The sequence below is a fragment of the Acomys minous genome (genome assembly GCF_964271855.1).
Source record: "Acomys minous genome assembly, chromosome: 6".
Lineage (NCBI taxonomy): Eukaryota > Metazoa > Chordata > Mammalia > Rodentia > Muridae > Acomys > Acomys minous.
The window spans coordinates 9,862,835-9,884,071 of NC_140487.1; the positions used below are offsets into that span (position 1 = coordinate 9,862,835).

Sequence of the window (21,237 nt, forward strand, 5' to 3'; positions counted from 1 at the left end):
TTTTACTTAGATTCTGGATTTTAGCATTTCACTTTTATAAAATGAAGGGCCCGTTTGTAGTTGGATCAAAGATTTTATTATCTAGTTGACTCTTTTTTCTTTAATCAACACACATCCTGTTTGTTCTGAATGACTGGGTCATTTCCAACCTGGCTGGCAGTGAAAGGAAACTGTTTCTGTCCTATGGGCCCTGAGAGGCTCATATAAAAACAAGCCAGTGGGCCTGCCTCCCCTGTATAACAGGATACAGGAGTTCTTTTATGGTCAGATTCATTGGCTGTGAAGTCTCAGTGAAGGGCATTTGGGTGGAGATGGCTGCTTTTTGTGTTTAAAGAATATTTTCCTCCAGTAGATTTCAGTGTACGAAAAAAAGACTTACACTTTGTATTCTGCCCTGTATGTGCTAAAGGAAATACTGACTGATATGACCAGAAACCCCACAGTCATCCTTTTTTTTTAACAAGAAAATTATCTGTCACCTTTAGAATGGAAAGTACATATTTTAACCAAATGCCTTCAACTCCCTTCATCTATAGTAAATTGTAGTTTGAGAAATGCATTATTCTCATGGACTCTCACACCTGGCTCTGTTGTTGCTGTGGAAGCTTGTGAAGGCTGAGGCCTCGTGCTTGACGATTCAAGTGTTTATTATCTGAAAATGACACATCCATTGGTGAGTCTGAGACATTTGGCCCGTGTGCTGCCGTGGCTGGGCCTGCAAAGCCCAGAAGAAGCTCTGTGCTCATGCATGTGCTGGCTCCTGCTGAGACTAATAGGAGGGTTATCTGTATGGCAATTTGTGTGCCAGAGAAATTTGGGCAGGAGTCAACTTGGCAAATAGGCTGAGCCGTTTAAACCACTTTGAATAAGCTAATGAGAAGTCTGCATGGGGAATTTTGCCTGGGGCAATCTACTCCTTGTCCTGTGCCAGGAACATGGTGAAATGAAATTTGGGATCTGTTTTGTTTTGTTTTTTTTTTTCTTTTTTTCTTTTAAATCTTGTTCATCATCTTTTAATAGATATTTTATTGTAATGTATTTATTTAGACTTTTGGGAAGAAAAAAAAATCTGTTTTTTCACTATATTATTTATAGCTTGAAAGTATAATTTCTATCCCTGAAATACAAAATTTAAACAAAGCCTTTTAAATATAGGCCAAAATCATATCTTGAGAAATTCAGAGTAGTGATATTTTTTGCCAGTTAAAATTTCAGTTCTATATTGGATATGGTTTGTTTTCAAGGTGGCAGCTGTGCACAATTAGGTCAGCTTCTTAGCACTAAACGTGCATAACAGAAGCCTTGGATTTAAGCACAGGACACCAGTATGTCTTGATTTAGGCAGAAAGGGTAATTTTATTTATTGTCTGGCTTACAGAATTGTTAGTCATTCTACATCGTGGTTCAGTATGACCGGCATATTGGGCAATGAGCTCTTACTAGGCAGCGTCATGGACAAATGCTCTTTGCAGAGCTGGTTGGCAGCGATGGACACTAGGGCTTGCTCCTCTGTCCTGTTCATGCTGAACTGGCTGTCCATCGCTCAAGCTCCTCAGTGTGCCCTCTGAGCCACGATTCTTCATTTTGCTTACTTCCTCTAGGAAGTCTACCACCGGTACATGCGATTGGCCCAACCCTCTCCCCAGCCTCATGCGAGATTGGGAAAGCAACTTATGGGCAATATTCAGACTCTGTAGAGTGGAATCCTAAAGCAGAGAACTTTCTCAGAGAAGTGATTTCTAATGCTAGACAAAGAAACAACAAGTAGTTCTCCTCATCCCAAAACCAAATTATTTTGTTCACTCTCTTTTGTGTGCCCTTTCTTCCTGTTTTGCATAATTGCACTTTATTTTGCCATTTGTGTTCAGTGGTTTTCATTGTGAAATGGCTAGCTTATCACACATGTAACTCTCTCTTAAATTGCTTTTTAGATGTTTACCCATTACTAACATGGGGGACAGCAACCCATAACTACACTTTGAGGAAGAGTATTTACCATGCTTTGCACATTGAAGGAATACTTGCAGCACATTCCAGGGTCTTTTGTATAATGTCTTACTGCATCTTAAAATAGACTTTGATGCCCCAGGAACACTGTAAGGCAGTTATGAAGATGACCCAGTGGACTCAGACCGTGGGTTTGAGTTGAGATTTTTTTTTAATTGATTTTTTTAATTTATTGTAATTTATTTACATTACATCCCGATTGTTACCCCCTTGCTTTTATCTTTGTTGTGGGCCACCCAGTGCACGTCAGAGGGTCCAAGGCAGCCCTCCCCAAGTGGAGAGTGAGCTGTCCACCAGCTACATCTGAGCAGGGGGGTCTAGGTTCTCTGCATGCATTGTCCTTGGTTGGTGCATCAGTTTGTGCACCTCCCCCCGTCGGCTGTGTCCGGATTCACTGCCTTTGATGGTCTCCCCGTGGGGCTCCTGGCCCTTTTGGGTCCTTCCGTCACCCCACTCTTCCATACAACTCTCAGTGCTCTGTCCAGAGTCAGATTTTGAGTCCCAATATTTGGCCTGATCCCCAGATAGGTGTAGTCTCTCAGAGGGCCTCTATGTTGGGCTAATATCTACTTATAAGTGAGAATATACCATACCTGTCTTTATGAGTCTGGGTCATGTCACTCAGGATGATTGTTTCAAGTTCCATCCATTTATCTGCAAATTTTAAGATGTCCTTGTAACTGAATAGTATTTAATTGAGTAAATGTACCACAGTTTCTTTATCCATTCTTTGGCTGAGGGACATCTAGGCTGTTTCCAGATTCTGGCTATTACGAATAAAGCTACTTTGAACGTAGTTGAGCAAAAGTCCTTTTTGTATGGTACAGCATCTTTTGGGTAAATGCCCAGGAGTGCTATAGCTGGGTCTTGAGGTAGCACTATTCCTAATTTTCTGAGAAAGCGCCATTTGTGGATAATATGATAGTATACATAAGTGACCCCAAAAATTCTACCAAGGAACTTCTAGAGCTGATAAACACCTTGAGCAAAGTTACTGGATACAAAACCAACTCAAAATCAGTAGCCCTGCTGTATATAAATGACAAACAGGCTGAGAAAGAAATTAGGAAGGCAACACCTTTCACAGTAGCAACAAATAACATAAAATATCTTGGTGTAACTCTAACCAAGAGAGTGAAGGACTTGTATGAAAAAATTTCAGGTCTCTGAAGAAAGAATTTGAAGAAGATATCGGAAGATGGAAAGATCTCCCATGCTCGTGGGTCAGGAGAATCAACATAGTAAAAATGGCCATCTTACCAAAAGCAATCTACAGACTCAATGCAATCCCTATCAAAATCCCTACACAATTCTTTAAGGACCTTGAGTTGAGATTGTTACATGAGGTATTTGTGCCTTATCCAGAAAGCAGCAAAACCCTGGCTTCCAGGGCTTGCTTTCCCTCTCTTGATAGGTTTACAAGGAAAGGGTGGCTGAAAAGCTCCACACAGGCAAATGTTGGCTTGATGAGATAGGAAAAGGGAAACAGACACCTTTACACAAATAGTTACATATTCATTTCTCATCACTGAGGGGATCGCAGGGGCAATGAGGTCATGAACACCAGGATACAATGAGGGTTGGAAGTTTGAGGCAGCAGTAAGGCATTGTTAACTGTTGTAGGACTTTGTGCTGCCACAGACACACAGGCTGCTTCCTCACTTTATACATGGACATACTGTTTCTCCTCTGTCCTCTGCTTTGAACGACAGGTAGTTGCCTATATGTGGCTGCTGAGCTCACACCTACAGTTTCCCACGCCTCCTTCTGTGAATGCACATGCTTGGTGCCTCTTCATTCATGGCCCTCATCTGAGTGTTATTCCAGGGGCCATCACCCACCTTCTCACGTCGTCCTGTAGGCCCCGCCACACAGTGCACTGTGTGCTAGAAAGCCTGGCCGTGCTGTGCTGCAGAGCTCCTCAGCCCCTACCTGAAAGGATGTAAAGGACGGAACAGTGGGACTAAGCAAACTGGACACTTGGGTATTTTTTTAATTTACTACATCGTCCCAATATCTGATACATCTATGATTATTTTTTACCAGATCTGATAATAAAATAAATGGAGTTCAGAAGTTTTAATTTTGCCAGAAGTATCTAGTATTTGGGTACCACACGCAGTTAGGTGGGTTATTTCCTGTTTATATGGAAGCATGGGAACACCACTAATGTTCAGATCATCCACATTTAAACCAGTGCACATTTACCATTGAAAATATATTAAAATGAGGTTAGTTTATTGCTAAGATGAAAACTTAATATGAGAGAGAATCAAGGCATCCGTGGAGAGGATGAGGTGCAGTTTCAGGACTGTGGAATGTAACACACATGGCTTAAAGGCTTTTCTGAGATACAATATGCCAAGACAGCATTTATTTAGGATATGCTATATTCTAAACCATTAGCTCATTATATCTTTAGTATAAGTATCAGTCAGTTCTCTCGAGGAACAGAGCTTATAGAATATAAATGTAACACATAAGAAAATATGTATTGTACATTATATAATAGAATATGTATAATATATAACATATCATAGGATTATGCACTATATTAATATATAAATTATATTTGTATAAATAAATTTAAATATGTAAAATAATATATAAACTGTTTAATCATATATTTGAAATGTATTTATATACATATATATTTTAAATACATTTAGTTTAACCAATAAAATAAATATGTAAAACAAAATAAATTTAAATATACTATAGAATATATATAAAAGTTCTATTCCTATGGACCTTCTATTGGAAGGTCCAATAATTCACCAGGTGTTCAGTCCATGAGGCTGTTTATCTCAGCTGGTGTTCAGTACACGCTGAAATCCTGAAGAAGTAGGCTCTAAAGGCAGCAAAGGAGGAGCCTTTCCAGTGAGAGTGAGAGTAGGCAGGCAAGGAGAGCAAACTTCCTCCTTCCATGTCCTTTATATAAGCTGCCAGCCGGAATGATCCAGATGAAAGGTGGATCTTCTTACCTCAAAGGATCCAGATTAAAAGTGCCTCTGGTCTTTCTACTGCAAATGATTTAATTTAGAAAAATTCTCCCATGTGTACCCAGATGCTTTGCTATTATACTTCATATAAGATCTAGTCAAGTTGACAACTGAGAAGAGCCATCACAGCATATTATGAAGCCATGATGTCATTACTTCCCATGAGACAGAAGCTAAGTTATGCCAGAGAGCATCCAGAGAACTCTGCCCACTGCCTCAGGCACTGGCCACCTCTGCTTCCAGCGGGCACGTAGCTTACTCACCTCTTTGCTGAGCCCCATCCCCAGGCCTTACAGACCGTAGGATCGGATCTCCTGCTTCCAAGACTCGATACTCTCTGTGTACTGAACTCTTCTTTGATGCTAGAAAAGCAAAAGTCCTTCACAACTCAATGTTTTTCTTTGTTTGAGTTGTTATTTCTTAAGGTTTAAGATTGAAAAACATAGCCTTAAAAAAAATCATGTTGGGAATTGAACACAAGTTCTCAAGCATGATAGCTAAGTTCTGGCACCCCCAAGTTCAGTCTCCAGAGCTAGCAGAAGTGGCCCCAAAGAGAGGCTGTATATAACTCAATCTCACCTGGAGCTAGTGGCCTTTTCCTGGTGGGATTCTGTTGTTTTCCTGCCTATATAATTTTTTCCTCTCAGGAACCCTCAAATCATCCTAATTTTTTAAAAGATGTATTATTCTTTTTAGAAGAGCTAGCTGAATAAGCATTACTTTTCTATTATTGATGGTCAAACTTTCTGTGACATATTTTGTGACTGTCAAAATGTACCTCATATAATTTATTTCTTTAAATAATATGGTCAATTCTGTAACTTGTTGTTTAAGTAAAAAGAAAAATATGCACAGTCATATATTCCTAAACAACACAACTAGCTATTATATTATAAATTGAAAGCATTCTTTTAGCCACCAGCACTATGCTCCATGCTTAGGAAAAAAAAAAGCAACGATAAAACTACAGTGGTTTATTTTAATGTTTTTAACTTTATTTTCAATTCTAGTTCATTCTATAAAAATAGAATGAGTGATGGATGGCTGAATAGATGAAGTCCATTTTATAGACAGAGAAATTAAAGAAAGCAGAGAAAATAGAGAAAAGGCAAATTGGCTGCTTCAAAGTTAACTTTCCTTAGAAGGAGGGGACAGGGAGGCAATAATAGTTGGAGTCCGACCCCTCTCCACCTCTCCCTCCTTCTTTCCCTCCCTCCCTCCCTAATGGGCAATGGTGATTGAACCCAGGGGCTGTTGCATGCTTGGCATGTATTCTGCCACTGAGCCTTTGGCCTTTGTTTCTTTGATGTTGTATGTTTGGAAGGTGAGTTCAAGACAACAGTTTTCTGTTCAGTTATAAGGAATTATAGTGTGTCTCCATTTTAGTATAGCAGCCTAAAACACTTGCCTCCTGTCATTCTTGTTTAACATATGCATACTATTGTATTCCATTGTGCAATGAGGAAGCCACGTGGAACAAGTCTTTCTAGTGATAACTTATCAAGGCCACACAAGTGAGAAGCTCGGAATGAAACTTGGCAATACGTCCCCTCATCTCTAAAACACACACAAGGCAAGATCTGTGTTCTGTACTGATGGGAAGATTTACAGAGCAGATGTTTGATATTTGTAAGGAGAAATGTGCTAACTAATGGAGTAAGTCCAAGAGGTGGCTGGAAAGGATCAAGTTAGTGACTAAAGTATAATGTTGGACAGATGGAAACCATTCTTTCTGTGAGTAAATTTTCTTCATAAAGGAATCTGTGAAGATATACCAAGAGTTCGTTGAGCATCCGCCGGTAACATCTCATGAAGAGAAGCTAAGATTTGAAATTTTTTGCTGTAATGAGTGGTCAAGGATGCTGAAAACAGTGGGGAGGAGTGACTGACAGTGGGCTCGGGGGCCTATTGAGTTGCTAGGGAGTGGAAAAGTGGGGGAAAGGATAAAAGGCCCTAGAGGTGACAAGAGGGCCACAAGAAGACTATCAGAGCCAACTAACCAGGGCCCAGAGGGGGCTGTGGAGTCTAAAGCACCAATGAATGATGATGCGTGGACTGGGCCCTAGGTCCTCCACATAGATGTAGCCAATGGGCAGCCCAGGCTTTGTGTGGGTCCACTCATAATGGGAGCACGGGCTGCCTCTGACATGGACTCTATTGCCTGTTTTTTGCTCACTTCTCCCTGGTGAGATTGCCTTGTTAGACCACAGGGGAAGAAGACGAACTCGGTCCTCATGCAACTTGATGAGCTAGGGTGGGCGGGTAAGGAGGCTCCCCTTTTCTGAGGAGTAGAGGAGCGGGGGAGGATGTGAAGAGAGGATGAGACCAGGAGGAGAAGAGGCTACAACCTGGATGTAGAATAAATAAATAAATAAATTAATTAATAAAAAAAGTGTATTGTTAATGGCCAGTAGGGGACTCATTCCTTCGTACTGTTCAGGAACTGCTTTTCAATGCATGATTCAGTGTGAGTAAGTGATACTTCAGGCTGGGCACATGGTTTGATAAAAGGTATTGCCAGGAAGCATGAGGAATTGAGTTCAGTTCACAGCACCCATGTGAAAGTCTGCCCTGGTGGCATATGTCTTTAATCCCAGAACTGGCCAAATCAGTGAGCTTTGGGTTTAATGAGAGAGTCTATCTTAAACAATAAGGTAGAGAATGGTTGAAGAAGACGTCAACCTCTGGCCTACACACATAAATAATACATGCACACACCCATGCAAACATGTACACAGAGAACACACACACACACACACACTATCCCAAAGATCAAAAATAAATACTAAGTGGCCTCTGGCTGAGCAGTAAACCATTTTCTTCCTTTGGCTCATGACACTGTGCAAGAGAGACTGGTGAATTCTCCCAGCTAGGCCCCAGTAGGGCTGACTGCAGTTGTCAGCCCTTAGAACATTGCTTCCTCTGCTTTAGATGGCTAAAATCTGACTTGAGCAAGTATTGTCTTTACTTAGAATACGTTAAAAGCTTGTGTTGACACCACTAAACTATAGGCAACATCGAAGTAACAGATATCGTTTGATTTCCTAATGAATGCAAGTCTTTTTATGCTGTGCTACAGCCTATAGGTTGCATTGTGTCTAAAACCACTGTACCCAACTTGAGATCGTTATTATTGGAGCTATTGGGGGGAAGAAGAAATGGTGCCCATAATAATGTTGCTTGCTGTAGGATCGCCGCAGCTCTTCAATTGGTAAAACCCACAATATCTGTGATACAAAACATAGGAAGTCATGTCCACGTGTTTGTTTTCAACATCGAGAGGAGATAAAACACTCTTTCTTCATCTCCAAACAGCTAAATCTTCTTTAACCTCTATGAGCGATGAGGCTCCCTGTGGCCCACCAGAAGAATATTCCTTAGTTGGAAAGGTGAGGTGGGAGGGCCAAAGTAGCCAGATTGGAAAGCAGGATTCAAATCAAAGATAAGGTGAGGCTGTGTAGGTTCACCAGCACGGACAGAAACTCTAATAAAATGATCTGTTAGCTCTTTATCATTTTATCCTAAACATCTATTTATATGATATTCCATATGATTACCAGCCCATTAAAAGAGGTACTAAAGATGTTAAGTAACTTAGCAATGATAACATTAGCAAATAAGGGGCTTGGAGTTTAAATCCTGATTGTGTATCTCAAAGATCAGTTCATGATTTCCAGCTATTGAACCTTTATTAAATAATACCACTTCTCTCCTGATCTGTACTAATCGAAATAGCCCCTTTTGAACTCCGTGCGGCAATGTAAAGCATCCTACTGTTACTCTCCTGCGCTGTGGTTAAATTGAATAGATTAAAACAATTCCCCTTTGTTGCCATGTAGGTGTTTTCCAGAAAGCCATCTACAGCAATTTTCTCATTTTAATGAGTTTTTAAATACTATCTTAAAAAAGAAATCATAACCAACTATGGTGCTTTTGCTAACACAAACCATGCCGTTGCTCAGAAATGAATTTAAAAAAAAAAAGCCCTCTTATGATACGAAGAACATTCTGTCTATTAATCCAGGCTTCCCTTTGAATGTCTTCCAGTTGGAGACGGAAAAGCTTCAGCTTCAGGCCCGTGAAGAGGAACACAAGAAGCTGACCGCCCACCTGGAGGAGGAGAGGGGCAAGAACAAGCATGTGGTCCTAATGCTGGTGAAAGAGTGCAAACAGCTCTCGGGCAAAGTCATAGAGGAGTCCCAGAAGCTGGAGGAAGTCCTGGTCAAACTGGAGGAGGAAAAGAAAAAGACCGGTGAACTAGAAGACCAGCTCTCGGCCGAGAAACAACGAAGCAACGGCATGGAGGCTCAGTGGGAGAAACAGCGCTCCGAGTTTGACACCGAACGGGAGCAGCTACGTGCCAAGCTTAGCCGAGAGGAAGCGCACACTGCTGGCCTCAAAGAGGAGGTCGAGAAAATGAAGAAAATGATGGAGCAGATGAAAAAGGGAAGCAGCGACGGCAAGCCAGGCCTCTCTCTCCCACGGAAGACCAAAGATAGGCGCCTGGCTTCCGTATCTGTGGCGACAGAAGGGCCCATGACAAAGTCTGTTGCTTCCCAGACAGATGCAGTGACAGAAAGCGCTGACCCTGTGAAGAAATCGCCTTTGACCGTACCCGTAAAGCCTTCCACAGGGAGCCCCCTAGTCCCCGCAAACACAAAAGGCAATGTGGGCCCCAGTGCCCTGATGGTCAGACCCAGTATTGACAGGCAGGCTTCCCACGGTGACTTGGGTCCCTCTCTACCTACTGCCCCGCCGCCAAGTATAAATAAGATTGAGGAAAATGGACCAAGCATAGGCTCTGTCCCTGATCCATCAACTAGTACACCCTCAACCCCTAGTAGCACTGCCCCTGCCACTGCTCAGACACCAGGCCCAGCTCCCCAGAACCACTCGCAAGCCCCCCCTGTGCCCAGTTTACATTCCCCGTGTGCCAACACACCTTTGCATCCGGGTCTCAACCCACGAATCCAAGCGGCTAGATTTAGGTTTCAAGGCAACGCGAATGACCCAGACCAGAATGGAAATACTACTCAGAGTCCACCTTCAAGAGATGTCTCTCCTACGAGCCGTGACAACCTAGTGGCCAAGCAGCTGGCTCGGAATACTGTGACCCAAGCGCTGTCAAGATTTACCAGCCCTCAAGCAGGTGCTTCTCCAAGGCTTGGAGTATCTCCAGGAGGGGACGCTGGCACCTGCCCTCCAGTCAGTCGAACCGGTTTAAAGACTCCTGGGGCGGCACGAGTTGACAGAGGAAATCCTCCTCCTATCCCTCCCAAAAAGCCAGGGCTCTCCCAAACTCCTTCTCCACCACACCCCCAACTGAGGGCCTCCAACGCAGGGGCCAAAGTTGATAACAAAATTGTGGCTTCGTCTCCCTCCACTTTGCCACAGGGGACCAAGGTAGTAACTGAGGAGACCGTCCCTAAGTCATCCTCCCCGCAGCTGCCACCAAAACCGTCCATAGATTTAACTGTGGCCCCTGCAGGCTGTCCCGTTTCGGCCCTGGCCACATCTCAGGTGGGTGCCTGGCCCGCTGAAACCCCTGGACTGAACCAACCTGCATGTTCAGACAGCTCCCTTGTCATCCCCTCCACCGTTGCCTTGTGCTCTTCCATAAACCCTGTTAGTGCCTCATCCCGTAGCCCCGGTGCCTCAGACAGCCTCTTGGTAACAGCATCAGGTAAAGGGATTAAAATCTTACACTCTTTTTTTAAACTTTTTTTTAAAAGAATGTGGCCTATTCTCTCACCTGTATTAATTTTCTTTTACACCATCTTGGAATGTTTTTAATACCTCATCCCTCATGTTCCCATTTCTTTCCTCTTTTTTTCTTTTTTCTTTTTTGTAATTTTCTCTAAGGCTCTGGGGTGATGGTGATTCATCTTGCTCTATGAATTGTGGTCTGATCATGCTAAGTGCTTTACTTGAAAATAACCTGAAAATCGTGGTTTGAAGCCCACAAAGATCATTAATTTAGAGGGACCGAAACATTTTCCGGGAGGAAAGAGTATCCCTTCCTATTAAATATTTATCTCATAAGACCTCAATATTAATGGACCATCCTCAGTGTACATTCAGTTTGTTCCTTCTGGGAAAAGTCCTTCCAAGTCACTCTGGATTAGCAGGAGGAGGGGACTTATCCTGTAATTACTAGATTCTGAAGGTTTGGTATGAATGTCCGTCCCTTTGTCATCCTTAGAAAAGACCATGAGTATTTATAAATTTCTGCTGTAAGTGTACTTTATGTTGAATGGCACGTTCCCTGTTTGGTAAGGTATTGTCTTCCAACACTTGAGCACAGATGGCTTCCGTGCCAACATGGGCCACATGAAGGTTCCCATTGCATGAGTGCATTAGGAAGTTGCTGAGTCTGGGAGTTGCACAAAGGACATTGCATGATTGACATAGGCTCATGCTTGGTGTCAAAGCCCTGGTTGCACTCTGGAGCACTCTGTGCTGTCATCAGACAGTAGGGTTGCTAGATCCTATTGGCTCTAAAGAGAAGGGCTCTAAAAACAAAAGGAAAAGTTCAATAGTACCACAGTTACAACGGAAAGCATGTACTACAGTACGTACCGCCCCCTAGTGGAGGAGCCAAGTGCTTCATCCTGCCTGACTGCATGCATCTAAACACAAGCCATCCCCGGTGAAGCTCAGCTTTGGGGGACAAACCTGAGAGTCAGAAACAGCATGGACTTCGGCGTTACAGACTGATGTTAGAGTTAAGGCTCTGTGGTATTTAACTGTGTTTTTGATGATCTCTCTCATACTGAGCAAGTTTTCTCTTCCTTAAGTTGGAGATTATAGTGCACAGAGGGAGGGTGGCTGGAAAGAGGCTTGGAGATCATAACATATCAAGGCATGGCACTGAACTTGAGGCAACATAACTAATCTCTGGTAGTGTTGCTTTTAGCACTTTGGAGAACCTGATTTATAGTTGACTTTACTGTCATTTTATGATGTCTTTATAGGCATTTGAGGTTCCATTTTTTTTTTCCAAACTGGTTGTATTCGGCTTGACATGTCTTGGTATTGCTTGGAGTTTTGTAGGCTCTCTCACTAGTTAAGCCTACCCTAAGAAGGGAGAGATTTGGTACCATCCAGAAGGATCCAAAAATGGATCTTTTGACCTTTAAAGCAGAGCCTACAATGTCATTTGGAGCCATGAAGGTGCTCTGATGTAACTATATAGACCATGTGAACAGGCAACACTTTCCAGGGCATATGAATGCTGTCAGCTAGTTTTGTTTTTAAATACAAAGCCACCTGTTCTTTGATACCTTGAGGCTCTGCCAGCTGCTGCCTTGGTAGGCACTGTGATCCCAAGTCCAGCTGCAGACACCCTTTAGTTACCAGAAGGAAAGCTTCAAAACCATCATGTGTGACTTCAGAGCATTTTACCCACTGGATTTTGAGTTAAGTTTTAAATGTTGGCTAATTCCTAATCTGTTAAATATTTGCTCAGACAGTCTGTTCTGTATTCAGTGGAAATCTAGATAAAGAAGCCAGGATTCTTCAAAACAAAACAAAACAAAACAAAACAAACAAAAACTCACCTTTTGCTTATATCCAAGGTGCCAAGGAGAGTTTAATAGAGATTTTGATGAAGTAGCAGCCACGAAGATATGTAGAGACAATTATTTGTGTTCTGTTTCCAATTTTCTGGTTTGGCCCTACTGTCCTCAGAACTGCAGGATAGCAGGCTTCTGTTTGATTTCATTATAAGGTGTGCCTCTTTAGGGCAGAAGGGTGGCACCAGAGGTCTTAGTCCCTTAGCAGGTGTTTAGTAGGCACATTCTTATGTGCTCTGAGAGCAAAAATGCATGCTCGGATAATTATAGAATTCAATAGCAGGTGTAGAGCCACCCTAAGCTTCCCAAATTAGATCATATTTCACCAGTATTGCATTTAGTTTGTTCCAATTCTTCTTTTTTAAAGATTATGTTGGTGGTGCTGGGGATCAACTCCAGAGCCGTATGCATGCTAGGTGAGTGGTCCACTACTGAGCTACACTACAGTTCTTACCACCACACGACTTCAGCTAGGAAGCACCAGAGCTCCCCACATCCTCCACCCTAACCTGGCTGTGCCTGGATGAGCTTGTGTCTCTCCAGCTCCTAAGCCCATAGGAGGTCATTAACTATCCCCTGGCGCCATTGCAGTTGCTAGGAGCAAGGACCAGGGACAGAGTGCACCTGCCAGATGCCTAGCAGATATCTCTTCCCATTTCTGTGATTATGTCAGCAAGTGCTGAGCTGCGTTTCAAATGGCAAAATCAGCTAATGCTGCCCTTTTGTAGTTGTAATCCTGGAGAGAAACCATTTCTAGGCTATTAGCCTTGCCATCCAAAACTTACACTCTCAAGCACCAAATTAAGAATATTTCCCAACTGTAGGATGCTCTGATTTCTCCTCATGGATGGGACTGTTCCTCTTTGCCCTGGATACCAGGATTTTCCTCTTGAGAGCCCCAATGTCCCTGCTGCCTTCTGTCGGATAATAACAATGTAACATCCCAGAAGAGAGCTGGAATGACAGAAGATTCTCATCTTAATGGATCACAATGTAAATTACATGAACTCGAGGCAACTTCACAGCAAACCATGAACTTTTAAAAATAAGTTTTAAATTCTAAATGAAGTAGAAATTCTTACTCCTCCTGAACTTGTCAAATAAACATACATATTCCAGTGGTTAGATGAAGATGCTTAAAGCAGGGACCACACTGGGCAACTGAATCCCCAAATCCTTGCACACTTTGCTCTGTTTCTTTCTTTCTTTTCTCTTTTTTTGTTTTCTTTCTTTCTTTTTTTTTTTGTGGTGGTTTTTCTTGTTACTGTTATTTATTTTATGAATATTATTTCATTTGATTCCTTCCTTAAATATATATATTTTGAAAGTCTACTCATGTATAATTGGCCTGAAGGCTAAATCAGAACATAAGGATATTTCTGGGCTGTGACCTTAACCCTCTCTACCCTCTGAAGCTGGTGCCAGAAGCTGTTCTCAGCCCCTCCTCCTCTGCCATTGCATGTCCCCACCTGTTTCGTGGCTTGCTATGGGAACTCCTCACTGCTACTAATGTTTGCCTTGATGCTGTGTAGCTGGATGACTCTGTAACAGCCATAGAGTAGCGGTCTGCATTCGGGTCTATTCTGCCATTACTAATCCAGTTAACCAGATATTACCCTTTCTCTCCCTGTTGAGAATTTCAGATGAATACTAGTGTTGTCGTGAGGTCTTTATGTTATTCTCCCTATATTTGTAACGGGATTTATTAAGATAAATTGTGTTAGGAAAAAATGAAAACGATAGTAAAATTATAAAATTTGATTAGAATTTAAGAGTTTAACATTTACTATACTTACAAAACATTTTTATTTTGTGAATATTTAAAAGCTATTTTTTCAATCCTCTAAAAAATTGATAATAGCTTCATTTGAATATGATAAGGAGAATGATGACACTTAATGATCTAAAGATTAAGAACATTTTTGAATAAAGCATTTTACCTTTCACATCTGTGGGGTCTTCCAGAAAAATTATATACATAGTTTAATAAGTTTAATATTTCTATCTAAAACAATTGGAAATATGTATTTGTATTGTCTCCCCCAAAGCCTAGAACTGTGGTTAAAAAAAAAAAAAGGAAAAATGAAAACAAACTTTCAAAGAGGTGCACACTTTAGTATGTACACATTGGTATTCATGGAAGAACATCAAGAACCAACATTCCTTGAGCGAACTCTACAGAGAGATGAGATAACAGTGTGTGGTGCATGTGTACATATACATGTGTGTGTATGTGTGTGTGTGCACACACTTGAGTGTGTGTGTGAATATGTGGGTGTGTGGGTGTGCATATGTGGGTGTGTGTGCGCACGCTTGAGTGTATGTGGTGTGTGTGTGTGTGTGTGTGTGTGTGTGTGTGTGTGTGTGTGTGTGTTGAAAGCATGAAGCGGGCCCCCTCCCCCTGTTCTGCTGGGACAGTAGTGTGATGCCTTCCTGTTGCTTGTGTTTGCTTTACAGTCAAGGTATCCTACCTTGGTGTTTATAATTTTCTGTCTATCCTCCATTTCTAATAAGTACTGATTTAATTTTTGTGGGCCTGTTTTTTTTTGTTTGTTTGTTTTTAAGAAAATACAAAAGGTAAAATGTACCAGAGAGGAGCCTTCTTGTAAGTATGAAGTAAAAATACTACTTTTCTAAGAAGACCTAATAAATATGGATGGGGAAATAGTATAAAGATTTGAGAAATATTGGATTTTATAAAAATTTTGACTGTCATTGCTGACCTGATATGATAAAAGAATAAATTGTCCATGTATTCAAATAAGTGGTTATAAGGATATAATTTTAATATTCTGTGTAGTTCTATGTGCATAAATGGCCTCTCTTTGATTTATTTTTAGAAAGAATTTTAAGTATTCTGAGAAAGTTCTTTGATAAGTATTTTTAAAATATTTCCCAAAAGGATTTAAAGCCAAAAACTTGGTATTAATCATAAGTCTTGAAATAGTACATCCTTATTACTGTAAGTAACACCTCACAGAAGGGAAAGGAAGGCATCCATCCACTGATTGCATCTTGCTGAAGGGAATGTCACATATACCCAGGGAAAGCCTGCCTTGAGGAGTATATATATGTGTACCCATGTGCAGGACTACTTCAAAGTATTGGGGCTCGCTCATTGTATTTAAGCTGAAAAGACACAACTACAATTGAATAAACATTTGTACTTTACTGTTTTTACAGCGTTTTGATCAAGGAAGGATTCAGAAAATTTTCCAGGCTATATGCAGCCGACTTCACACTCTTAACAGATTCTCCTCTAAAGCTGCTAAATACTGATGAGAACTGTCTAACCATAACTCTTAGAGGTTTTGTTAAAGCTTTATAGTAGAGTCCTGCTTTGTTGGCCAATTTAAAAAGTTCGTTAGCCCTGCCTTGAAGATGGTGAGACAGTAGTTTTCAAAACGTATTATATATATATATATATATGTTATATTTCTGTGGCCTTTAACACCTATTATTTGTTTCCCAAATATGGAAATTCAAGGAACAAAAACTCCTTGATAGAGTAAGGCCCACTTCCTGGTTTGTATAAAATAATTATCTTAGAAACATTTTTGAAGAAATGTTCTAACTATGGTGCATTCTTACACTTACTATATTTATATTTCCATATCAGTATTGAAATTAAGATAACCTTTACATAATTTTAAAATTCAAAATGCTTTTAAATTTCAAATAGAGACTTGAGTTTGTGAAGTGTGGTAGACATCCTGGTTTCCTAAAACCAACCATTTCTTTAACTCTTTTCTTTGTGCCAGACTGACAACTAAAAATAACTTGTCACCATAAATGTTAGTTTAATTAGCAGCAGATATAAAGTCTGAAAATAACAGTACAGATTTGTGCTAAGAAAGTATTAACGGCTTGATAATGTTAGGACCCATGTAATCCTCTAGGGATACGTGTTCATGTCTGTGTGTGTGATTCAAAAGGGAATGGTAGTGTCTGTCTCTTGTCCTTCCTGCTCTCTAACTAGGGTCACTTTAACCTACAGGCTGGTCACCCTCCCTAACCCCTTTGCTAATGAGTGGTGGTCCTGCCCCCCTGGCTGGCAGGCCCACCCTTCTTCAGCAAGCTGCTGCCCAGGGAAATGCCACTTTATTATCAATGCTGCTTAATGAAGAAGGACTGGACATAAATTACTCCTGTGAAGATGGCCATTCTGCCTTGTATTCTGCTGCTAAGAATGGACATACAGGTAAAAACAAGACAGGAGAAAAAACCAAACCCAACAAGATCTTACCCCATCACACTTGCAAAGGGATGGGAGGTGATTTAAATTACTGTTGGGAGCAAAAAAGCCCAGCTGGATTTCACTTTTCTTTTAAAGGGCCGAACGGGTAATTTTTTTCACATGAGTTTTAAAGTCATGAATATTTAAGGATCTAATTATATAGTCTCTTAATGTAAAAGATAGAGCTAGTAGCACAGTACATTTTTGTTTATGTACAACAAAATGTATTGTCCACGTAGAGATTCTAAAACATGCACTTTAGAGCCAGGCATGGTGGTGCATGCCTGTAATCCCAGCACTCAGGGAGGCAGAAACAGGTAGACCTCTGTGAGTTTGAGGCCAACCTGGTCTACAAAGCAGGTCCAGAACAGCCAAGGTTACACAGAGAAACCGTGTCTGAAAAACAAAACAAAACAAAAACACATTAGCAATGAACTGTGATTTCTCTGATAAGAATGCCTGCACACAAGACAAGCAAAGCATCTGTGCCATTCGGATTAGCGTGTTGAGTGGGTGCCACAGTGAGAGTAAGTTTTACTAGTCAGGAAGAGTGGCCTATAATAATTTATAGTTATCTAGGTGTTTTTGAGAAATGAGATCTTAGAGCACTATAAATGATATGTCAGTGGAGACTAAGAATTTTTTGCTCTTTAAGATGCAAATCCTGTGAGATATACTAAGCCGTGTGGTAGTACAGAAAAAGACATGGCTTGCCTCAAGTCCTAAATTAATAGAGTATGTGAGCCATGGACTACTTCCTGGTTGGCTCAGATAGAAGTGCTTCTCTCCAGAGCTTAGAAGGCTCAGTAGTTTTAAAGCACTTTGGAGTTCAGAATCACTGGGGGAATTTTCTTCACTGTGGAGAAATTAAGTTTAGATTATGCAGTATTATGCATGATAATTCTGTTAGTGATGTTTATGTCTCAGGTGACTTTGTGTGGGCTCTCCTTGATCTTCAAGTACCTCAGTGTAGGATGACCCACACGTAAGCACTTTGATGACTAAATCAGCATCAATCGTGCAGTGAGTATGTGACAAGATAAATACAATTTGGTGAACGGGTCTCATTTTCTGCTCTAAAACATTATTTTGGAGAAACTCTGATCAAGAATCTACCAGTTTGGTGGGGTGGTTTTTTTGTTTGTTTGTTTGTATTGTTTTGTTGGGGTAAATGATGTTCCTCTTTATCCATCAACATCTCTCCTCAAAATATTTTTACAAACCATGTCTTGGTGGCTTTGGAGATATCTTGTGTTCAAGGAAAGAGAGGGCTTTCCATGTGAAAGCCCGTGGCATGCCACATCCAGCAAGACAGAATGGTCAGATTAGCTGTGCAGCCACTGGGGTCTCTCCACAGCTTATAGCGAACTTGGCTTATTACTGCACTAAATTAAAGTGACTTTCTGTTTAAAAAAAAATACCCACAGACTGTGTGCGATTGCTGCTGAATGCAGAAGCCCGAGTCGACGCTGCTGACAAAAATGGCTTCACACCCTTGTGTGCCGCAGCTGCTCAGGGACATTTTGAGTAAGTGATACTCTTCGTTTTTCTGGTTTTTTGTGTTTTTTTCCTACGAAAGTGACCCCCTTTTTAATATTTTGCACAGATTTCACTCCTGCTAAGTATTTAAAAGACTTCTTAATATTTATTGATATATAAATCCTCCAAAAACATTTGAGTGTTCAATGCAAGGCAGGACCCTAGATCTGTTATTTGTAATAATAGTTAAGTGTTGTATCTGAAGGAAGTGTGTGTGTGTGTGTGTGTGTGTGTGTGTGTGTGTGTCTGAAGTAGACAACAATGAACTTGCTTCCAGAAAAGGTCAACTATAGCATATCAATGGAAAACAAGTAAGGAATGCCGAGAGCATTACTGTCTTCTGTAAAAGCTTCTGTTAGTGCCAGCATTGAAACAGAATTCTCTTATTTCTTATAGTCCTGTGGTCTGACTGGTGAGCTGTTTGATAGACAGTCCAAAATCACTCACAATCAAGAAAAAAATCAAAGCAAGGCTTTTGCACACTGGAAGCAGTTCAAGTACAAAGGAAATCTGTTAATTAATAAGCACAATGCCCTGACAATGATTTCTAAAGGAGCTTCCAAGTCATTAAATATAGGGATTACTTTTCAAAACTAAGAGCTATATTGTAGTAATGGAATATAGCTGGATTGCTGCCCTGTCTGTGCTGAGCTGGCAGGTTGTGCAGAATATATATACTGCTGCCACCTTTAAGCCCATCTGGCCTAAGAGAAATAGTCTTTAACAAATTACAGAATCCATGGCATTTTGATTATGAGCTTTAGCCTTTAACAGCTAAGCTATCTATCAAGCTCAAACTATACAATTTTTTTTAAAATAATGGTTTATAAAATTATCAGTGCCATTAATTGTAAGTGTATTCTACAATATCCCGAATGCATCCTTCAGTGCCTTACGCCATTTTCTCTCGTGTATCTAACATGCATCTCATCAGCCTGGCTTTAGTTTTGGAAAACACAGGCTCTGCTTTTATATTCTGTGTCCTACAAAACAGATCTCTCCTCCTAGCCTGTGCTTCGGCCTTCATCACCTCCACGTCATCAGGCATCTGTGGCACTCCTTGGTTGGAGGATGTCACTCTTACAGAACAGAAGCCTGGCTTTTGAAGGAGGGACCCTGTGGAAATTCAGGAATCAGCAAATTTGAAGAACGTGCTGCACAAATATGTCAACATGTTACTTATTTTAAAAACATGTGTAAGCCAAATACTAGAGAGGGAAAAAAGTTCCACTCCCTGAAGACAAACCCTTCAGTCTGTTCAAATTCTATCTCTATGAGTTGAACTGGTCACTAAGTCACAGTCTTGGTGTTGCCTCCTTCTCTTTTTGAGCAGTTCTGTGTAGCTCTGTGTCCTCAGAAGCTAGCGACAGCCCAAAGACACAGCCTCTTCCATCTTTCTCCCAAGGCAGCCTTGCTCCCAGCCCCCTGCTACTTTTTATAGAGGAGGCACATGGTGCCCTGCTGTCTATGCTATTTATAATCATTTTCTTGAGTGAAAAAAAAATCACAGAATGATTCAGCAGCCTCATGGTTTTCTTTTTTTCAAGACAAAAAAAAAATTTTAGTCACAAATAAAATGTATACCAAGTATGATTACACCATTTAAACCGGTAACTTGATCCAACCTGTTTCAAGGACAACAGCTATGAAAGTTGATTAGAAGTATCATGAGCTAGGTTTGAAGATTTATATAAGCACAATATAAATTTTTCATAAATTTAGAGACTACAGTGTAGCTTTTAGTCATATGAAAGCATTAGCAATGCAAATAAGGTTCATGATAACTGATTTGGTATAAATAAAACAATTGAATATATGTCACTATGCAGCCTTGCTTGTGCACATCATCTACGTTCAGTATCTGATTGGGGAGCACTTCTCAGGTGACACCTCACTTTTACGTAACTAATCATAATCCTATATGCAGATGTATAGAATTACTAACTGCATATGATGCCAACATTAATCATGCTGCTGCTGGAGGACAGACACCTCTGTACCTGGCCTGTAAAAATGGAAATAAAGAATGTATCAAACTCCTGCTGGAAGCTGGCACTGACCGGAGTATACAAACCAGAGTAAGTGTCCAATTAAGAGAGTAACATATGTCATTTATACTGTGACTAAAGTAGTTGTGTGGGTTTGAAAACTAAATACTTGTGTATTTATATATAAAATATATATATATATGACATGTACAGACTTTTTTCTTTGTTCCCTAAACAAGGTAGGATAACACCTGGCTACATAGTGTTGGCACTGTAGATGACATTATAAGTAATTCAGAGAGGACTTAAGTATGTGGAAGGATGTGCGTAGGTGCTGTATAAATGCTACTTACAGTGTTTTGCATGGGGGAATTCCAAGGCCATGGGGAAGGTGGGATGTAGCTTTGAAACTAGTCTCCCACAGATGCTAAAGGAAACAGACTTCTTAGGTGTGCCTCCATTATAAGGATGCTGAATTGGAAAGTGACTTCTGTCTTAGTCTCTGGCCTGCTAATTAAAAATCTTGTCCATTTTACCTCATTAGTCATTCACATTTTGAGCCTAGAAACAAACAAAAATCAATAACCAAACAAACACACAAAAGGTGCTCTTAGTATTTCAGAATTAGAGAAAGCAGTGAGAGTGTAAGTTTTTTTCATTGAACAAATATTCTTAGGCCTTTTATGTTGTTATATAACTTCTCTGACAGGAGCCCATCATTAAGTGTCATTATTAGCAAAGATAAAATGGTGCCAGGTATGAATATTTCCCATTGCACGTTATTGTTAGAGCTTAAAAACAAAATCACAGAATTATTTTTACTTAATTTTAAATTTGTATTCAATTTTAAAATTGTCATTGTACATGTGTGGGTGTTTTGCCTGTGGGTA

General features: G+C 40.6%; 1 protein-coding gene across 3 annotated transcripts in view; it reads left to right on the plus strand.

The window, feature by feature from the left end:
- CTTNBP2 (cortactin binding protein 2) overlaps nucleotides 1-21,237 on the plus strand; it is a 151,098-nt gene that overhangs the window by 65,117 nt on the left and 64,744 nt on the right. Inside the window, exons 4-8 of one of the 3 annotated variants that reach the window (XM_084786312.1) lie at nucleotides 9,057-10,529; nucleotides 15,149-15,188; nucleotides 16,581-16,784; nucleotides 18,248-18,347; nucleotides 20,287-20,437. In XM_084786312.1, coding sequence (XP_084642438.1) covers nucleotides 9,057-10,529; nucleotides 15,149-15,188; nucleotides 16,581-16,784; nucleotides 18,248-18,347; nucleotides 20,287-20,437 — 1,968 coding nt within the window. Of the gene's footprint in view, nucleotides 1-9,056; nucleotides 10,693-15,148; nucleotides 15,189-16,580; nucleotides 16,785-18,247; nucleotides 18,348-20,286; nucleotides 20,438-21,237 lie in introns of those variants that run through there. The other 2 variants (XM_084786311.1, XM_084786313.1) reach the window with 2 other exon arrangements.